Below are 19,250 nucleotides of genomic sequence, written 5' to 3' on the forward strand. Positions count from 1 at the left end.
GATCTTAGTTTTTTTAATATTTAGTTTTAAACTGGCTCTGTCACTCTCCTCCCTCATCCTCATCAAGAGGCTCTTTAGTTCCTTTTTCTTTCAGCCTTTAGAGTGGTGGTATCCACATATCTGAGGCTGTTGATGTTGCTCCCGCCTATCTGGATTCCAGCTTGTAACTCATCCAGCCCAGCATTTCTCATGATGTGCTCAGCGTACAGGTTAAACAAACAGGGTGACAGCAGACAGCCCTCTCGTACTCTCTTTTCAATCTTGAACCTATGTGTTGTTCCATACAGGGTTCTAACTGTTGCTTCTTGACCTGCATACAGGTTTCTCAGGAGACAGATAAGATGTTCTGCTATTCCCATCTCTCTTAAGGGCTTTCCACAGTTTATTATAATCCACACAGTCAAAGGCTTTAGCGCAGTCAATGAAACAGAGGTAGATGTTCTTCTGAAATTCCCTAGCTTTCTCTATGATCCAGCGAATGATGGCAATTTGACCTCTGGTTTCTTTTCCTTTTCTAACCCAGCTTGGACATCTGGAAGTTCTTGGTTTGCATAATGCCTAGCATGCAAGATTTTAAGCAGGACCTTACTAACATGGGCTGCTGCTGCTTAGTCGCTTCAGTCACGTCTGACTCTGTGCACCTCTATAGACTACAGCCTGCCAGGCTCCTCTGTCCATGGGATTCTCTAAGCAGGAGTACTAGAGTAGGTTGCCATGCCCTCCTCCAGGGGATCTTCCCTATCCAGGGATCAAACCCAAGTCTCCTGCACTGGAGACAAGTTCTTTACTGCTGAGCCACCAGGGAAGCCCCGACTAGCATGGGGAATGAGTGAAGCTGTCTGATGTTTAGAACATTCTTTAGTTCTACTCTTCCTAGGAGTTGGGATGAGGATTGACCTTTTCTAGTCCTGTGACCACTGCTGGGTTGTCCAGATTTGCTGACATATTGAATGCAACACCTTGATGGCATCATCCTTTAGGGGTTTGAATAGTTCTATCAAAATTCCACAGCATCCATTTGCTTTATTAAAAGCAGTGCTTGCAATCCTTGGATCAGAAGAATCAATATAGTGAAAATGGGTATACTACCCAAAGCAATCTATAGATTCAATGCAATCCCTATCAAGTTACCAGAGAAGGCAATGGCACCCCACTCCAGTACTCTTGCCTGGAAAATCCCACGGATGGAGAAGCCTGGAAGGCTGCGGTCCATGGGGTCGCTAAGAGTCGGACACGACAGAGCAACTTCACTTTCACTTTTCACTTTGATGCATTGGAGAAGGAAATGACAATCCACTCCAGTGTTCTTGCCTGGAGAATCCCAGGGATGGGGAAGCCTGGTGGGCTGCCATCTATGGGGTTGCAGAGAGTCGGACACGACTGAAGCGACTTAGTAGCAGCATCAAGCTACCAACGGTATTTTCACAGAGCTAGAACAAATAATTTCACAAGTTGTATGGAAATACAAAAAAACTCGAATAGCCAAAGCAATCTTGAGAAAGAAGAATGGAACTGGAGGAATCAACCTGCCTGACTTCAGGCTCTACTACAAAGCCACAGTCATCAAGACAGTATGGTACTGGCACAAAGACAGAAATATAGATCAACGGAACAAAATAGAAAGCCCAGAGATAAATCCATGCACCTATGGACACTTTATCTTTGACAAAGGAGGCAAGAATACACAATGAAGAAAAGACAATATCTTTAACAAGTGGTACTGGGAAAACTGGTCAACCACTTGTTAAAGAATGAAACCAGAACACTTTCTAACACCATATACAAAAATAAACTCAAAATGGATTAAAGATCTAAACATAAGACCAGAAACTATAAAACTCCTAGAGGAGAACGTAGGCAGAACACTCTCTGACATAAATCACAGCAGGATCCTCTATGACCCACCTCCCAGAATATTGGAAATAAAAGCAAAAATAAGCAAATGGGACCTGATTAAAATTAAAAGCTTCTGCACAACAAAGGAAACTCTAAGCAAGGTGAAAAGACAGCCTTCAGAATGGGAGAAAATAATAGTAAATGAAGCAACTGACAAAGAATTAATCTCAAAAATATACAAGCAACTCCTGCAGCTCAATTCCAGAAAAATAAAGTGGGCCAAAGAACTAAACAGACAGTTCTCCAAAGAAGACATACAGATGACTAACACATGAAAAGATGCTCAACATCACTCATTATCAGAGAAATGCAAATCTAAACCACAATGAGGTACCATTTCACGCCAGTTAGAATGGCTGCTATCCAAAAGTCTACAAGCAATAAATGCTGGAGAGGGTGTGGAGAAAAGGGGAACCCTCTTACACTGTTGGTGGGAATGCAAACTAGTACAGCCACTATGGAGAACAGTGTGGAGATTCCTTAAAAAACTGGAAATATAACTGCCATATGACCCAGCAATCCCACTGCTGGGCATACACACCAAGGAAACAAGAATTGAAAGAGACACGTGTACCCCAATGTTCATCGCAGCACTGTTTATAATAGCCAGGACATGGAAGCAACCTAGATGCCCATCAGCAGATGAATGGATAAGAAAGCTGTGGTACATATGCACAATGAAATATTACTCAGCCATTAAAAAGAATACATTTGAATCAGTTCTAATGAGGTGGATGAAACTGGAGCCTATTATACAGAGTGAAGTAAGCCAGAAAGAAAAACACCAATACAGTATATTAATGCATATATATGGAATTTAGAAAGGTGGTAATAATAACCCTGTATGTGAGACAGCAAAAGAGACACAGATGTATAGAACAGTCTTTTGGACTCTGTGGGAGAGGGAGAGGGTGGGATGATTTGGGAGAATGGCACTGAAACATGTATATTATCATATGTGAAACGAATCGCAAGTCCAGGTTCCATGCATGATACAGGATGCTCGGGGCTGGTGCACTGGGATGACCCAGAGGGATGGTACGGGGAGGGAAGTGGGTGGGAGGTTCAGGATGGGGAACACATGTACATCCGTGGTGGATTCATGTCAATGCATGGCAAAACCAATACAATATTGTAAAGTAATTAGCCTCCAATTAAAATAAATAAATTTATATTAAAATAAAATAAAAGCAGTGCTTCCTTTTGCACACTTGATTTCACTCTCCAGAATGTCTGGCTCTGGGTGACTGACCACACCATCCTATTAATCCAGTATATTAAGATTTTTTTGTACATTTCTTAAGTGTATTCCTTCCAGTTCTTCTTGATCTCTTCAGCATCTACTAGGTCTCTACCATTTTTGTCCCTTACTGTGCTCATCTTTGGGCAAAATGTTCCCTTGATTTTCCAGTTTTCCTGAAGAGATCTCTAGTCTTTCCTTTCTGTTGTATTTTTCCAGTTTTATGCACTGTTCATTGAAGAAGGCCTTCTTGCCTCTCTATGCTGTTCCTTGACACTCTGTATTTAGTTGGATGTACCTTTCCCTTTCTCCCTTGCTATTCGCTTTTTTCTTTAGCTATTTGTAAGGTCTCCTCAGATAAGCACTTTGCCTTCTTGCTTTTTCTTTGGGATGGTTTTGTTCACTGCCTCTTGTATAATATTACAGACCTCTGACCAGTTCTTCAGGCACACTGTTTAACTAGATCTGATCTCTTGAATCTATTTATAACCTCTACTACATATTCATAGGGGATTTAAGTCGTACCTGGTTGGCCTAGTGGTTTTCCCCACTTTCTTTAGTTTAAGCCTGAAGTTTGCTATGAGAAGCAGATGATCTGAACTACAGTCAGCTCCAGTTTGCTGACTGTATACAGCCTCTCCATCTTCGGCCACAAGGAATGTAATCAATTTGATTGCAGTATTGACCATCTGGTGATGTCTTTGTAAATCGTCTCTTGTGTTGTTGAAAAAGAGTGTTTGCTATGGCCAGTACATTCTCTTGGCAGAATTCAGTTAGCCTTTACCCTGCTTCATTTTGTTCTCCAAGGCCAAACTTGCCTATTACTCCAGGTATCTCTTGACTTCTTACTTTGGCATTTCAATCCCCAACGATGAGTAGAACATCTGTTTTTGGTGTGAGTTCTAGGAGGTCTTCTAGGTCTTCACAGAACTGATCAGCTTCTCAACTGATCAACTGATCAGCTTCTTCGGAATTGGTGGTAGGGGCATAGACTTGAATTATTATTATATTGAATGGTTTGCCTTGGACGTGAACCAAGATCATGTTCATTTGCTTTAAAATGAAGTCTATGTTCAAACATATGTCCATACATTTAAAAACTTCATTTAGTCTGCCTAATTCCTAAATGGTGTAGTTGAGAAAATTTTTGTTCTAGAAACAACAGGAAGCCTAAATAGTTCTGTACTTGTCCTCCCAGAAAGAAAAGTCCAGGGCAAATCTTTCAAGGTATATAATACCCCATTTCTTCCTGTAATATGTAAGCAAAGGTAGTAACTCTTGTGTAGGCAGTAAAACTTGGACATGAAGACAGTGACAGTATAAGAAAGGGAAATCATAACTTCATTTTGTTCATGAACAAAGATGTAAATATTCTAAGCAAAATATTAGCAATCCAAAACTTATAATGTAGAAAAGTTGATGATACACCATAACCACTTAAAATTTGTCTTTCAAATGCAAGTGGATTATAATGTTAGAAAAGTCATTAGTCTAATTCACTATATTAACAAGTCAAAAGCAAAAAATGATGATCATCTCAACAGGGATAGAAAAAGTATTTGATGATATTCAGCACTTAGGTATGATTAAAAACTCTTAACTAGGGATAAAAAAAGAGTTTATTTAAGCTAATAAAGGATGCCTACAAAACATCTTTAGAAACATTATATTCAAATGTGAGATTTTATAAGAATTCCCTTTAAAACCAGGAATGATATAAGAAAGTCTATAGGTACTCAGCACAGTGAGAAGAAAAATATGTATAAAAACTAGAAACAAATCCTTTTGAAGGTGACTGGTTACACAGAGAATTTAAGATCTACAGAATAAGAAAAATTAACAAGATTTTTGGATATAGGCTCCATATGCAAAAACCAATAGCCTTTCTATACACTGGTAGTAATTAAACTAACTTTTTAAAAATATGTCATTCACAATAGAAATAAAATATAAGACATTTAAAAAGTCAGAAAAGATGTACAAGACTTTTATGAGAAAATTATACTTTACTGAAAGATAAATGAAGAGCTAGGTAAGCAGAAAGTAGACCATATTCACAGATAAGAAGATTCAAATAACCATAAAGATGTCAATAAATTGAAGACTGAATTCAATAAATTGAAGACTGAATTCAATTCCAATCAACAAGTCCCAATAAAGTTTTTCAAGTAACCCGACAAGCTGAATCAGAAATTTATACATAAAAGCACCAAGTTAAGAATAGCCCATTTAAGACTTATTAATAACATATAGTAGTCAATGTATGGAAATGGTCCTGGGATAGAAAAGTTAATCAATAAAACAGAAAAAGGGAAGATCACAAATAGACCCACATATATGGAACCTTTATATGACAGAGATGGCAACATAGACCAGTGAGGCAGGAGAGAGAATGGTGCTAGGATAGCAAGTCAATCGAATAAAGTGAAACTGCATTCCTACTTCATATAACATATGAAAAAGAAATCAATATACATTTATAAGTCTTAATGGAAAAGTAAAATGTTTAGAAGAAAAGCACAGGAGAGTTGTTTTTATAATGTTGGGGTCAGGAAGAATTTTTTGAACCAGACGAAAAGTGCCTGAAATAAGACTATATTCAACAATATAAACATCCTCAATGAAGCGCCAAAACATGCCAAAAACTAGAAAACGGTATTTTTAACATGCATTAAATAATTAGTATCTTAATCTATAAAGATCCCTTATGGAAGACAACCCATTAAAACATGAGGAACAGAAATAATCACTTCTCAGAAGGAAAACAGAAATGGCTGATAAACATATGAAAACTTATTTAATCTCACTCCTAATCAGTAAAAACCTTGATGACCTCTTGACAGGCAAACATAAAGAAGTGCTGGTAATTATAAAATCTTTTCTACTGGTAATGGGAGAGTAACTTGGTACTGTCACTTCAGCAAATAATTTATCACAAAATCACACAAAAGCCAAAGATGCAGCATATCCACTCCAAGGTATACACCCTACAGTGAATTTTCTCAAAGTGTGGTAAATTCAACATGGTGGGCTATGACTCAGTTTTAAAAACAAGAGGGTGGAAGGGAATACACAGCAAGAGTTAGTACTGTTTCATGAAAACATTTGTTTCCTAACAGCATTAACTCACTAGGTGAAATGTTCCCCTCCTCTCATAAACTCACATACATAAAATCTAACATTCATTAAAAGAAAACTCACTGCGCTCACTGCATATGTCACATAAATCACAGTCTAAAAAGCAGATGCAGTTTTACATCTAAAGACTGGAAACTTGCATCTTAAATTCAGTCTAATGCTTAAAACCAAAGCATCACACTGAGTTATCCTCAACAGCAACAGGCTGATTAATGATCAGACATGTAACACCAGCAATCCAACAGGAGGAGACTGGTAACCTAAGCTGCATGTATGTACAGAGAATGAGGGGTTTATGTCACTAAAGCCATATCCCCAAACTGCATGGCTTTGGCAAGGTTCGAAGTCTTCAAAGGAGAGAAAACCTCGTTTATAGTTACGGATGCACTGCTGATACCATTCAGGTAGTAGCTGTTGGATCTCAAGAGTCTCAGGAACTTTTAACACAGTTTTTTAAAAAGAGAAAATGTGATTAAATATAAAAATTAAAAATTTGATGTAAAATTATCCCTGAATAAAAGTGATGCTTAGAAAAATGTAAACAAGAATAAATGTAACTACTTGTGTAGTTAGGAACAAACAAATTGAACAAGCACAGAAAAGGGAAATTTTGGTCTACAGCCTTGAAGCCTTCAAAAAGGTTCTGGATTTTAGCTGACCACCTACTAACTGGGATGAGCCAGCCGGAAGAGGCAGCTAGGACCGCATCTCAGGTTCTGTATTAACAGAGGAGTCCTGATCAAAGCCAAGCTGCCATTGCCACCTCCACCACCATCATCATATTTACTAGACCACTGCAATCTCTTGCATCTATGCCCACTTCCAGTTCAGTACACAAAGAGTACAGTAATCTCTGAGAAAGAATCTTGGATATCAGCCCTTTGCTTAACATCCTATATTGGCTTCTCACTTGACAATCTCTCTCCTGGACCAAGCTTTAGACAGGCAGGGTTCCTCTTAGCCTTCTTTTCAACTAGGCATCAGCTAGGCCCTGTCCTTGGCCTGGGAAACCAGTCTAAGCAAAAAATCCTGCTAAGACACCTATTACCATCGCCCCTCCATCATCTCACCCTACCCCCCAATATCTGATTACCCTTGATATCGAATCCAGCTCCTCATCCGTCACTCTTGATGTCTTCTTGGTCTGCCTTAAGTAACATTCTTTTTAGGGCAGTTTAGAGAGAATTCCCCTACCCTGATGTCTCCTCTTAGTAATTTTCCACCCAGTGACCACCCCAATCTCTCTGGTTATAAATCCCTGTTTGTTCTTATTGTACTTGGAGTTGAGTACAACATCCTTCCACCCCCCAACCGTTATTCTCACTATCCTCTTTCATAGGATCCAGTTGTTTTTCCTTCATAGTGTTTCCTGAAGTAACTAACTATATATTTGTGTCTTCATTTAATTCCTAACCAAGCTGTAAGTTCCATGAGTTCTACATCTGTTACATGTATTATGATATACCTATCTACTAGCACATACTAGGTGTTCACTACATATCTGTCAAATAAACACCTCACGAATTTATTATTTCAAATAGCCAGGCAGCTCCCTGTTACTGCAAGGGTGTTAAGGAGAGACTCGTTTGGTACCGATGTCATCTAAGTGGTTCTGTATTGCATGAAAGGCAACATAGCTAACCCTAGGGCGTATGTCTACACTGATCCTCCAAGTCATTCCACCCATCTACATCCCCATCTATCAGCAGTCAAGTCTTGTTGATTCTCCACTGGATTCTCTTATTATCTTTCCTTTCTATTTCAATTCCACACCCCTCTTTTTCAGCTTATCTCACAAACAAACTATTCTAATAACATAATTTATTTCCCCTTCTGGACTCTTCTCCTAATGAATCCTGCATAGTATTTTAAAATTAATCTTCCTAAAATGCCAGTCTTCAAATGTTTCCTGCTGAAAAACATCCAGTGGTTCATTCATAGAGTAAATGAAATCTTAGGTTCAACATACCTTTGCAGGCTTTATTTCCTTTCTGTCCTACATGAATGAATAACAAGGCCAACTAACTTACATATAACTAGAATAAACACTGCTATTTGTTGCTCTTATTTCATGTCCAATGCTGTTTGCCCACCTAGACTATCTTCTCAAGTCTTAGATCCGATTTTGCCTTTAACTTGCTATGTGATTTGAGGAAGTTAATCTCTGCAGACTCTGGTTTCCAATCGTAAAAGAATGTTGATTAAATGATTTCTAAGGTTCCCCCCCCCCCCCCCCCCCCCCCCCCTCCCGCAACTACAACTTTACCAGTTTTCTATTTAGGGTAAATAATGTAAAAGAAACTAACTCTTATGTGCGGATTATAAAAATGTGTTTTTTAAGTATTCAAACTTGGCTATGAACTACATGAGGGTAGGGACTCTGTGTTATACTTTTTGTCCTGCATATAGCACTTAACACACTGCAGAAAAATGACACTTACATCTGTTTAAGTAAAACCAAACTTAAAGAATTAAAACCAGACATACTTACTCTCCCATAGTCCATGGTGGACAGCAACACAAAGGAGGGAAATGTTTCTGCTGATCTTTGGCTTCAATGATTAATACCAGATTCGGATAGCGGTTAGTTAGATAATTGGTAAGGAATCCCATGAAGTTGTAAATGACATAAGCTTCATAACATTCTCTGCAGGTATCCACATATATTGCAATGCTGGGATATTTCAAAGCTATCCACTATGAAGAAGCACAGATGTTAAAAACAGTTGTTTTAACAGATGTTAAAAACAATAAAAGGAATTACTACTGCAATTCATAGTACTCGCAATAGGCCTATTTTAAAACTTGAGTTGTCTTGTCACATACTTATATCAAACTTACCAAATTTTATCATTATGAGGGCTACCAGGCAATCAGTGAAATGAAATTTTAAAAGCAATAAACATCTTGCATATTGGTAAACAAAAACATTTGTGTTGGGGGGTAAACAATGAATATGAAGAGAAAAGTTATATTATGTACTTGAGTTCTTCAATATGAATATAATCCAAAACTTCTTGACATGACCATAGAAAAATGATGTTAAAGACATTTTCTTTATATTTAATCATATTAAAGCAGTTATTTGTAACAATTACCTATACCAGGATCCACTGGGGAAGATTTCTGTTTTGGTCCAAATAAAATTATAATAAATAAAAAGGATGATAAGGTAATTTTAAGTATTATAATCTTTAGAGGAATAAGAACAACTCATTTGAAATTTAAAAACATCTGCCTTTTCTATGGTTATACTTTATCTTCTTTATTAACATTAAAAACACTTATTAACCTAACTCCTTACTGCCAAATAACATTACTTTTATTACGTTAATTATAGTTAGTATCATAAAACAAGTTTTTAGTTAATGAGTTAAAATGAAGCATACTTACACTATCCAAACTGTATATGGGTACCATCCAAAGAATCCTATTTAGAAAGCAAAAAACATAAGTTTAAAACATTTTACATGATTACAAAAATTTTACATTTTATATAACTTACATTTTATGAGATTAGCCAACACAACACTGGTAGAACCAACATGTAAGGACTTACCTTATTATGGGTTTCTGTAGCTCAGGCTGTGTATAATGCACTAAGTGTTGCAGTATCACCCAAAGCGAGATAGGTATAGTCAACAGCAAGAAGATCCCAGCAATAAACCAAGCCTTGGTGTGTATTCCAACCTTTAGGAAGCAAAGAACATATTAGTATAATTCTCTGATATTAAAGCTAAACAGGTAAATATGATTTCTGTATTTTTTAAAATTTTAATTTACTTATTACTGAGGCTCAGTATTTTCCAAATAACTAGTGGGTATTTTTATTTCTTCTTCAATGACAGCCTATTTGTGCTTTTATGGAAAGAGGGGGTGGATTTTTCATCATATGGTCTTTAGTTATACAGCACTGCATAGATTAAGCATACTAATCCCATATCATTTCCCTCAGACTGTTATTGGTCTTTTATATTTTTCTGATTAAGGATGTATAGAAATTTTAGAATTTTCTAGAAGTCAAATCTAAAACTCTTCTGGTTTATTCCTCTGCTTTTATGTTGGGATAAAATTTACCAAAGTTTTCTGCAAATTTTACTGTTACTCAAAATATGAACAGAACACTTATTGAGTGCTGTTTGCCTGATAACCTTGCTAAGTTCTTTACATGCATCATGTCTTTTAATCCTCCCATTGGCTAAGGCACTGCCAGTGTCCAAGGGACCCGTCCAGAGGACCCATGCTAACACAGATTGCCCCTGTAAGAGCACACAGGGCTTCCCACGTGGCGCAGTGGTAAAGAATCTGCCTGCCAGTACAGGAGGTGCATGATATGCAGGCTTGATGCCTGAATAGGGTGAATCCCCTGGAGGAGGAAATGGCAACCCACTCCAGTATTCTTGCTTGGAAAATTCCATGGACAGAGGAGCCTGGCAGGCTACAGTCCATGGGGTCGCAGAGCTGGACACGACCAAGCACACGTCCATGTCTCTTATACACAATATTATCAACTCAGGACAAGACATTTTCAAAAGATCTAATTTCTTTTTAAGGTCAATATCTGATCAATATTTTTTTCCTTTAAAAGCTCAGTGTCTAAAAATATAATTTGAACTGCTTCATCCTAAGGCAGAGCTAAAGTAGTCCCCTCATTTTCTGGTAAAAAAAAAATTTTATTTGAACCCCTGTTCTATCTGAGGAGCCCTCCAGAATAAATTTTATTCCTTGTACTCCTGAATGTGAATCCTTTTAATTAAAAAAAAAAAAAAAAGCAAATGCTAGCTTTTTAAAGCAAAAAAGCTGGGAATTTATTTTTAGTATTTGAGGAGTTTGAGTAGTTAATGGAAATAGAACTGAAGTCCACAACTTCTATCTTTTGCTGTTTTGAACAAGATTTTTTTTTCATCAAGAGTCAAAGATTACAGAGGCAGCAAAGTAAGAGAACAAATGTATTTTTGTAACAATGAATTTCTACATTCAACTGTATGGAAAACTTGAAAAGCAGATTAAAAAGTCTTGCTGAATGCTGGAAATTAATAAAGCAGTAAGTCAAAAGTGAATATGCAGAGGTGCAGATTCTAAAAAGAATGTCTGAGCAATAATTTTCCAGAGATTTTTGCTTGGCTCAATTTCATTTAAAATTCAGTACTGGGCTTCCCTGTGGCTCAGTGGTAAAGAATCTGCCTGCCAATGCAGGAGACTCGTGTTCGATCCCTGAGTCAAGGAGACACCCTGGAGAAGGAAATGGCAACTCACTCCAGTATTCTTGCCTGGGAAATCCCAAGGACAGAGGGGACAGGAGAGCTACACAGTCCATGGGGTCACAAAAGAGTTGGATATGACTTAGCAATTAAACAACCACTCATTTTAGTGATGGCAATAACAGTAATATACCCTAGATTTTCTTTATTATAAGGTGATCATTAAGAACAGTATTGCCAAGTACTTTTAACACCTACATTTGTTTTCATGACTGCTTTAGTGCTAAAAGGTAGGACTTGGTGGCAGACTTGAGAGAAAACTGATGTGCTCATGACTAAAGAAAGCCAAGCACCCTCAGTGTGCTATAAAGGAGAAAGTTCTTCTTCAAATGATCATAAAACAAGTAACTCGAGAACTGATTCATTTCAGTATGGTGATTCCAAACTTTAGAAATCTTGCATGGGAGAGTTAGTACCAGTTTTACACTGCAAGTGGTAATTTCGGTTTAGAAAAGCATCATCCATCCACATCAATGCTACTAATTTGAATCACTGGTCTTAGAACTGTTTTGGTTTTTGAGCTATTTAAAAAGCTGTATGCCTAAGAAATTGAACCTATCATATGTGTATACATGTTTATGTAATGTTATAATAAAATGTAACAAAATGATATATGTTCTACTAAAGTAATATTATAAAATAAGATCTTACTCTAGGTATCTGCACAAATTATTAATGATTATTACATTTAATTTACATTTCTCTCTAAATAAATTATTCACACTTGAGACACTGGTAGAAGGATGTAATTAATAATATTAAACTATCAGCCACTTTTGGGCTCAGAAAAAAGGAGACAAGTAGTGTAGATTTTTTCCTAAGGTAATTTGAAGAAAGCAGAGAGGAAAGAAAAAACCATTAAAGACCAGCATCCAGCAGTGAGTCAGCTGTCCCTCAGCCAGCGGCCTTCTTCTGGGCTCACTTCTCAGGGAGAAGCAGGGAGCACTGCCAGAGAGTGGCTACTCGTGACACAAAAGACTAGCAGGGCAGTGCGGTGTCCCGGGGGCATGTTCCTTGCATGACCGTTATATATGTTAATACACGCTCAGCCCAGCAAGAGTGCCACAGATGGCGGCAGAGAGTGGCCTGGCCACTCCAGTCCTGAGTGCATTCCTCATGGGCATGGGACAGGCTAGCCGAACCCCCAGTTTTCTACAACCTCAGTCCCCATTGGCTTCTCACAGCGTGAGCATTTTGACTATAGTGTTTAAAAGGTAAGTTTTTTTTTTCATACAATACTGGCTCTAAACATGTCAACTACTTTTTCCAGTGCTTAATCAGATGCAAATAACTTTGCTTTATGTGCTCAGTTGTGAACCTAATCCCAATGAAAATGCTATCCAAAAACGCTATCATACTGCTGCCCCACTATAACAATAACAACAGCAAATAAATATCAAATAAACAGCAATAACAACAGTGCTATTTTTAAAACAACAGTGGTAATTCGGGGCTTACTGAGTACCTACTATGTGCTGGGGACAGTGCGAAGCATTTTAAAGACATAAACTCATCCAGTAAATAATGAGAATGAGTGATGAATAAGTACTTAGCACGGTGTCACTTTATCCACTTATGAGTCTCAGTTTTCCCATCTGTAAAATGGGGATAATTCCTGTTTCCGGGCTTTAATGAAGATTAAAGAAAATTATACCTTATCTTAGGGACATGCTGTAGTTAGTGTTTCTAACATTTTAACAACAAAACACAATGGCAGGGGAAGTGAAAGTGAAGTCGCTCAGTCGTGTCCGCTTCTTTGCAGCCCCATGGACAGTAGCAGCCTGCCCCTTAATCCACACTCCTTTCCATCTACTGTGCCATTCATTCCCCTGAGTAAAAAAATACTCAAAACAAACAAAATGAACAAAAACCTGTCTTCATATACTGATACCACTTCCTCACTCCACACTTATTTTTAGGTTTTGCCCGGATGCCTCCAGGGTTTCCCTCATAGCTCAGTCGGTAAAGAATCTGCCTGCAATGCAAAAGACCAGGTTCAATCTCTGGGTCGGGAAGATCCCCTGAGAAGGAGGTGTCAACGCACTCCAGTATTCTTGCCTGGAGAAACCCATGGACAGAGGAGGCTGGCAGGCTACAGTCCATGGGGATCGCAAGAGTTGGACACAACTTAGCAGCTAAACCACCACCACCACCGATGCTTCCGTCGAAACCAGGACGAGGCTCACAAAGGACCCCCTTGCTTGTGAAGACCAATGGACAGCGCAGCAGCACCAGACTTCTCACTTCTCACCGTGCCTTCTGGAGGAGGGCACGGCAACCCACTCCAGTATTCTTGCCTGGAGAACCCCCATAGACAGAGGAGCCTGGCAGGCTGCAGCCCATGGGGTCACACAGAGTCAGACACGACTGAAGCAGCTTCGCACATGCAGATCTGACGAGCCCATGTAAATGTCTCTCACATACTTTGAACTGTGTGTCCCAAGCAGAACTCAAGTGCTCTCAAGTCTGAGTTTCCATCTTGGGAACTGGCATCACCATTTACCTTGTTGTTCAAGACTGAAACCTCGGAGTGGTTCTTGACGTCCCCCTTTCTCTCACTGCCTCTCTTCCCCAACATATCCCCTGTCAAGCTCTGTTTCTTCAATTTCCATGATGCTTAAAATTCACTTTTCCATCTCTATTTCTGCTATCCTGACTTGGGCTGTAAGTCATCATAGCCTGGGCACCCATTACCTCTGAATCACCTTGAAGAGCTTTCTAACTTTTTTCCACTTTCACTTAATTTTCCACAGGCCGGTAGAGTTGTTTTTGGAAGGTGTGCAACAATGCTGCCCCACTTGTTCACTTTTTAGATCTTTTAAAATTTCCTCATAGCACTTCACATCATTTATTGATCTGTTTGTGTTGGTTGTATTTGCCTCTATCACTAAGTTCCAGGAAAGCAGGAGCCATGTTTCTCTCTCTAACTATACAGAATACAGCAGCAGTGGGGCTCAAACAATCAGTTATTAAGTATCAGACATTTGGGCAAAAGGAGAAAACAAGTAAACCATAAATCGTGTTAGATGCTGGTTGAGTCCTAAGAAATATAAAGAAGGGAAGAGGATATGAAGAGTTGAGGAAAAGAAACTTGTTATTTTTAAACAGGGGAGCTGGGTGACACTGAAGTAAAAACCTGAAGGACACAAAGGAACAAAAATACTATCTAGGGAAAGGCATATTATGACATGCCAAGGCCCTAAGGAGGGAGCATGCCCTACACGTTTGAGCAAAACAAGTATGGAGGAGGCTCAGGAACTAAGGAGAGAAAGTCAGATGAGATGGGGTGGGGGTGGGTTCAGATCATGCTGGGGCTTGGTGTCACAGTCAGGGACATAATGGGTTTTAATCCGGGACTAGCAGTGACTGGAAAACTTCACGAGGACACACACAGCGTGACTTATGTTTTCACTAGGTAGTTTGGCTGGTGTGCTCAGGATAGTCCAGGCAATACAGGATGAGTGGAGATTGTAGCAGTGGAGATTGTAGATTAAAATATTCCTTCAAAGCTGGTACAGAAAAAGTAGAGTTGACATCAATGATGAAATAAAAATTTGCACTTTAAGGCAAAACAAGAAACACTTTCACACAGAACTTTTTCTCTGCCTTCTGGCGTCCGCCGCCCCCCTCCCCCCGCCGCCTGGGGTGCAATGTGGGTCTGCACTGTGTTAGCCAGACCTCTCCAGCGGCAGCAGTACTTGCTCAAACATAAAGATCACTTTCCCTCCTTCCGGCCTCTACTTAGAAGACAGCATTCCTTTCTCGATTCTGAAAGGGGTCATGATGACCCAGCACCTGACTTGTAAGCGCAGACATCTCTGGTGAGCTTTATTGTACTTGTTCAGTCGCCAAGTCGTGTCTGACTCTTCGCTACCCCGTGGACTGCAGCACACCAGGCTTCCCTGTCTCTCACCATCTTCTGAAGTTTGCCCAAGTTCATGTCCATTGCTGAGCTTTATGTACAATGCCAACGTTATCACTCCCCTTAAAGATGGTGACTGGAGCTGAAGAGTGGTCAGACATGGGGAGATGTTGGGCTGTAATGAAGTTCAAACTTAAATACTTAACTTATAACCTCAGTAATATTACTAACTATATTACTTGCATTCATGCCTGTTTATGGTTATTGGTTCTGGCACTACCAAATGTGTCCGAATCTCCGATAAAACTAATGATTAAGCCACTTGAAATGATTGACCCAATATACAGTTATATAAGATCCATGACTGTGACAGTGTAACTTTTTCTTGTGGGAAGAAGCAACAAGAGGGAACCATTTCCTGGACACAAGACAGAGGCCCAGAGGCTTTTGGTTACTATTGACAGGACTTAGTTCAGTAACAGTACACTGAATGGCTTAACTTGAAAATCCTCATTTGACCTGAGAACAAGCATTCCCAGTCCCGTGGGACAAATTGGTCGCAAAATGCCTCCCAAAATTTGGTCTAAATTAAGAGCGAAAGGGAAAGGACTGTAAAATAATAAATACTGCCCATCCAGTTGTTTGAGAACTAAGTCACTAGCCACTGTGGGCGCTGACCTACAATACACCCTGGAAGGAATTCGGGGTGAGGGGGGCGGGGCAGACTGTGAAAACTGGCAAATCTGGCCTTCAGTCGGCTGTTTTCAGGAGAAATTTTTTATGAACCTGGATTCTTGCACCTTTTCATACTTAGAAACTCACTAAATTCACACCTGTTCCTTGTGACTAGTGATCTTCTACCGAGTACTTGACTGCATCTGCCTCCTTAGCCAGAATCACACATACACGGGCTTCCCCTGTCTCTCTTCAGGACAGTGCTTCAGAGCTCTCTGAGAGGTTGTCTCCCAGGCTCTAATTCTCAGTTTGTCTTGAATACAATTTTCCATCTCTTTCTTAGATTGACTATTTGTCACTGACACCAACAAATAAGAGAAGTCTTAAATTAGGTTATGATACACAGAATTAATCTTTAAAATAGTTCCTATATTTCAGAGTAAGAAATACTCTAGAGAAATACTTAAAAGTAAGGAATCTCTATTAGTATTAAGATGTCTATACGTGAAGTTTGGAAGACAAATTATGGAAATAACCTAAATTTCTAATGGATGAGAAATACTTAATGTAGTGTAATATTCTAGTAACATTAAAAATAACTATATGGACTATGCTAGTATGGGCAAGTGAACAAAAAAACTGAGTGAACATACAGAAAACAAACATATATTGAATACAATTTGTTTAATTATATAAAAATATTTCCACACAAAAGGCCCCAAATTGCCAGAGTCTTGTCATAACTCTTGTGAAACAGTTGTTTCTAAGTAAAAATAGTCCGTTGGGTTTTATTAACGTCAAACTTGAAAGTTCAACTTTTTTACAAAGTGCTTAGTTAAGCATTTACTTTGGGGTCTTTCAGCTTATAGTACTTTCCTGATGTCATAATAAGAATATGACATCAAAAAACATACAAGGCATTTTCCCTGCAAACTTTGTTGGCTAAGAGTTCAACTTTAAAGTAAGAACAAAGTCGAACCAACTCAATCCTTTAATTCAGGAAGCTGCTGCTAAGTCGCTTCAGTCGTGTCCGACTCTGTGCGACTCCATAGATGGCAGCCCACCAGGCTCCGCCGTCCCTGGGATTCTCGAGGCATGAATACTGGAGTGGGATGCCATTTCCTTCTCCAATGCATGAAAGTGAAAAGTGAAAGTGAAGTCGCTCAGTCGTGTCCGACTCTTAGAGACCCCATGGACTGCAGCCTACCAGGCTCCTCCGTCCATGGGATTTTCCACGCAAGAGTACCGGAGTGGGTTGCCATTGCCTTCTCCAACTCAAGAAGCTAGTTAAATGCTAATAAAATTCTACACCTGGTCCTTAAGGTAGATCTAATTAAGTTCAGTATTTGAACAGATCAGATTTCAGTAATAAAGTTACTACTTTCCGGAAATGGATGACTGCCTGCAAAACAGTGCTCTCCGAAGCTGCTATAGTAATATATTTTATTTTCTCATTCCTACCTCCACCAGTGGCACGCTCTGAAACACCATGAACAACCAGAAGCCAGACGTCGGTTCTGCTATAGGTTCGTTACATGACATTTTTCAGGCTATCAAGCCCGGAGCATCTGGGTAAAAACAGGCTACCTTAGATGGACAGGATGGTAGAAAAAAGGGTAGGTGCCTGATGGTGCGGGACCCTCTTACCTCCAGTTTCTGTAGTTCCCACACGCAGAGGGGAACCGCAACCACTATGGACAACAGGTAGAGAACCACCGCTAAAGGTCGAATCCACTGTCTCCAGTTCCTCCAGGTACAAGTGCAAGGCATGTTTCCGCATAAATCAGCTCCGAGTAGGAAGGAAAAGAAGCTCGAAGTAGATGGTAACGCGGAGCCCTGTTCTTGGGCTGTTTTTTCGTCTCGCATATTACGGAAAAAGAGCCGACAAGCGACTCTACCAGCAGCTTGAACCGCCTCCTCGGCCCACGCTGTGTTTACTGTTGCTGCTGCCACAAACGCGGCCGCTCACGGGGCTACCGGGGAGCAGTGCGGGCAACATTCTTTCTTCCCCACAAAGCATCGACCCAGTTCTTCCGCGGTGGAATCCCCGGCAGAGCCGCTGCCCTCACCTGGGGATTGCCCAGAGCTCCGCCGGCACCATGGCCTCAAGGGGAGCGGCGCCGAAAGGGACCAGCCTGTAAAGACCCTGCACTCAGTTCTTTTCTGCCCCGCGGCTGCCGGCCTGCTCGCTCTTTTCTTGGGTGGTGGTGTCCCTTCCCTGCGGCGGCTGCAGGCGTCAGTGATGATTCCGCGGATAGATAACAGACGAGAACGCCAACCCACCAGCCTCAGGATTTCTTCACTTGTTCTTTCGGGACATTCCCCCAAGGCGGAACCCAAGGCCAAACCAGGGCTTCCGTTTCCGCCCTCGCTGTCTGAGGTTGGTGATTCGAGGACTGCGCAAGATAGGCCCGCCCCATCCGGCACACTTCTAGTTCTGTGATTGGTCACTTTTCGGGGGCGGGGCTTCTAGGCACGTACCTAGGTACCAGTGTGGAAGAAGTCGAAATATTCGGAAGTTGTGCAGCTGGTCCCGGCTGGCTTAGTGGCCCAGGAAGATTCTGCAAGCTGTACAAGTCTTTTGAAAACATTTGAGGAACTCCTACTACACTGTTCTGCTGACTGTATTCCAGCTTTAAGAAAGGCTGTGTAAGAAGCCATTACCTTAGAGCTGAACCTTTCTCTGACCCAAAGATCTGCGATTCTCTCAGGGAGTGGATAGGGGAGTCCGCTGGAATAAGAGGAAATGGGAAACGTCCGCCTAGTTTTGTGTCAATTGCTAAAATCTGGGGGTGGAGCCACTTAGTTATTTCGGGATCCTCCGAAAGAACATTCTAGGGAAAGCTTAACTTTAGAAGCAGTACTGAATATCTTTTCCGTATTTGGAACTTGGTAAAAACTGGCATATATTTAAGTTTCAAAAGGTTTACGTTACTACTGACAAGTTTTACGTGCTCAAAGCTTTGAGGCAAACAATGGTGGGATCTTAAAGCCTTTCTAAGCCAATAGAGCAAACAAATTATCTACTTCTCAATTTGATAAACAAATATGTCTTGTAGCTGTTATTTTGTGAGGGTCAGGCACTGTACTAAGCGCTTTTCTTACATTATATCAGTTGATCTGTGCAAAATTCCTAAAAGGTAGGCAGTTTTCCATGTCACAGACGAGAAGACAGATT

General features: G+C 40.0%; 1 protein-coding gene across 2 annotated transcripts in view; it reads right to left on the reverse strand.

Annotated features, from left to right (window-relative positions):
* Positions 1-18,410, reverse strand: part of TMEM184C (transmembrane protein 184C) — a 33,397-nt gene extending 14,987 nt beyond the window's left edge. The window contains exons 1-5 of one of the 2 annotated variants that reach the window (XM_042234954.2): positions 17,720-17,813; positions 17,534-17,640; positions 9,834-9,964; positions 9,668-9,704; positions 8,766-8,971 (exon numbers count right to left, since the gene is read on the reverse strand). In XM_042234954.2, the coding sequence (XP_042090888.1) occupies positions 8,766-8,971; positions 9,668-9,704; positions 9,834-9,964; positions 17,534-17,614 (455 nt within the window). In that variant the 5' untranslated portion in view covers positions 17,615-17,640; positions 17,720-17,813. Of the gene's footprint in view, positions 1-8,765; positions 8,972-9,667; positions 9,705-9,833; positions 9,965-17,533; positions 17,641-17,719 lie in introns of both variants that reach the window. The other variant, XM_012097393.4, reaches the window with a different exon arrangement.
* Between the last annotated feature and the right edge of the window lie 840 nt (positions 18,411-19,250).

This window comes from Ovis aries, chromosome 17 (assembly GCF_016772045.2).
Source record: "Ovis aries strain OAR_USU_Benz2616 breed Rambouillet chromosome 17, ARS-UI_Ramb_v3.0, whole genome shotgun sequence".
Taxonomy (NCBI): domain Eukaryota; kingdom Metazoa; phylum Chordata; class Mammalia; order Artiodactyla; family Bovidae; genus Ovis; species Ovis aries.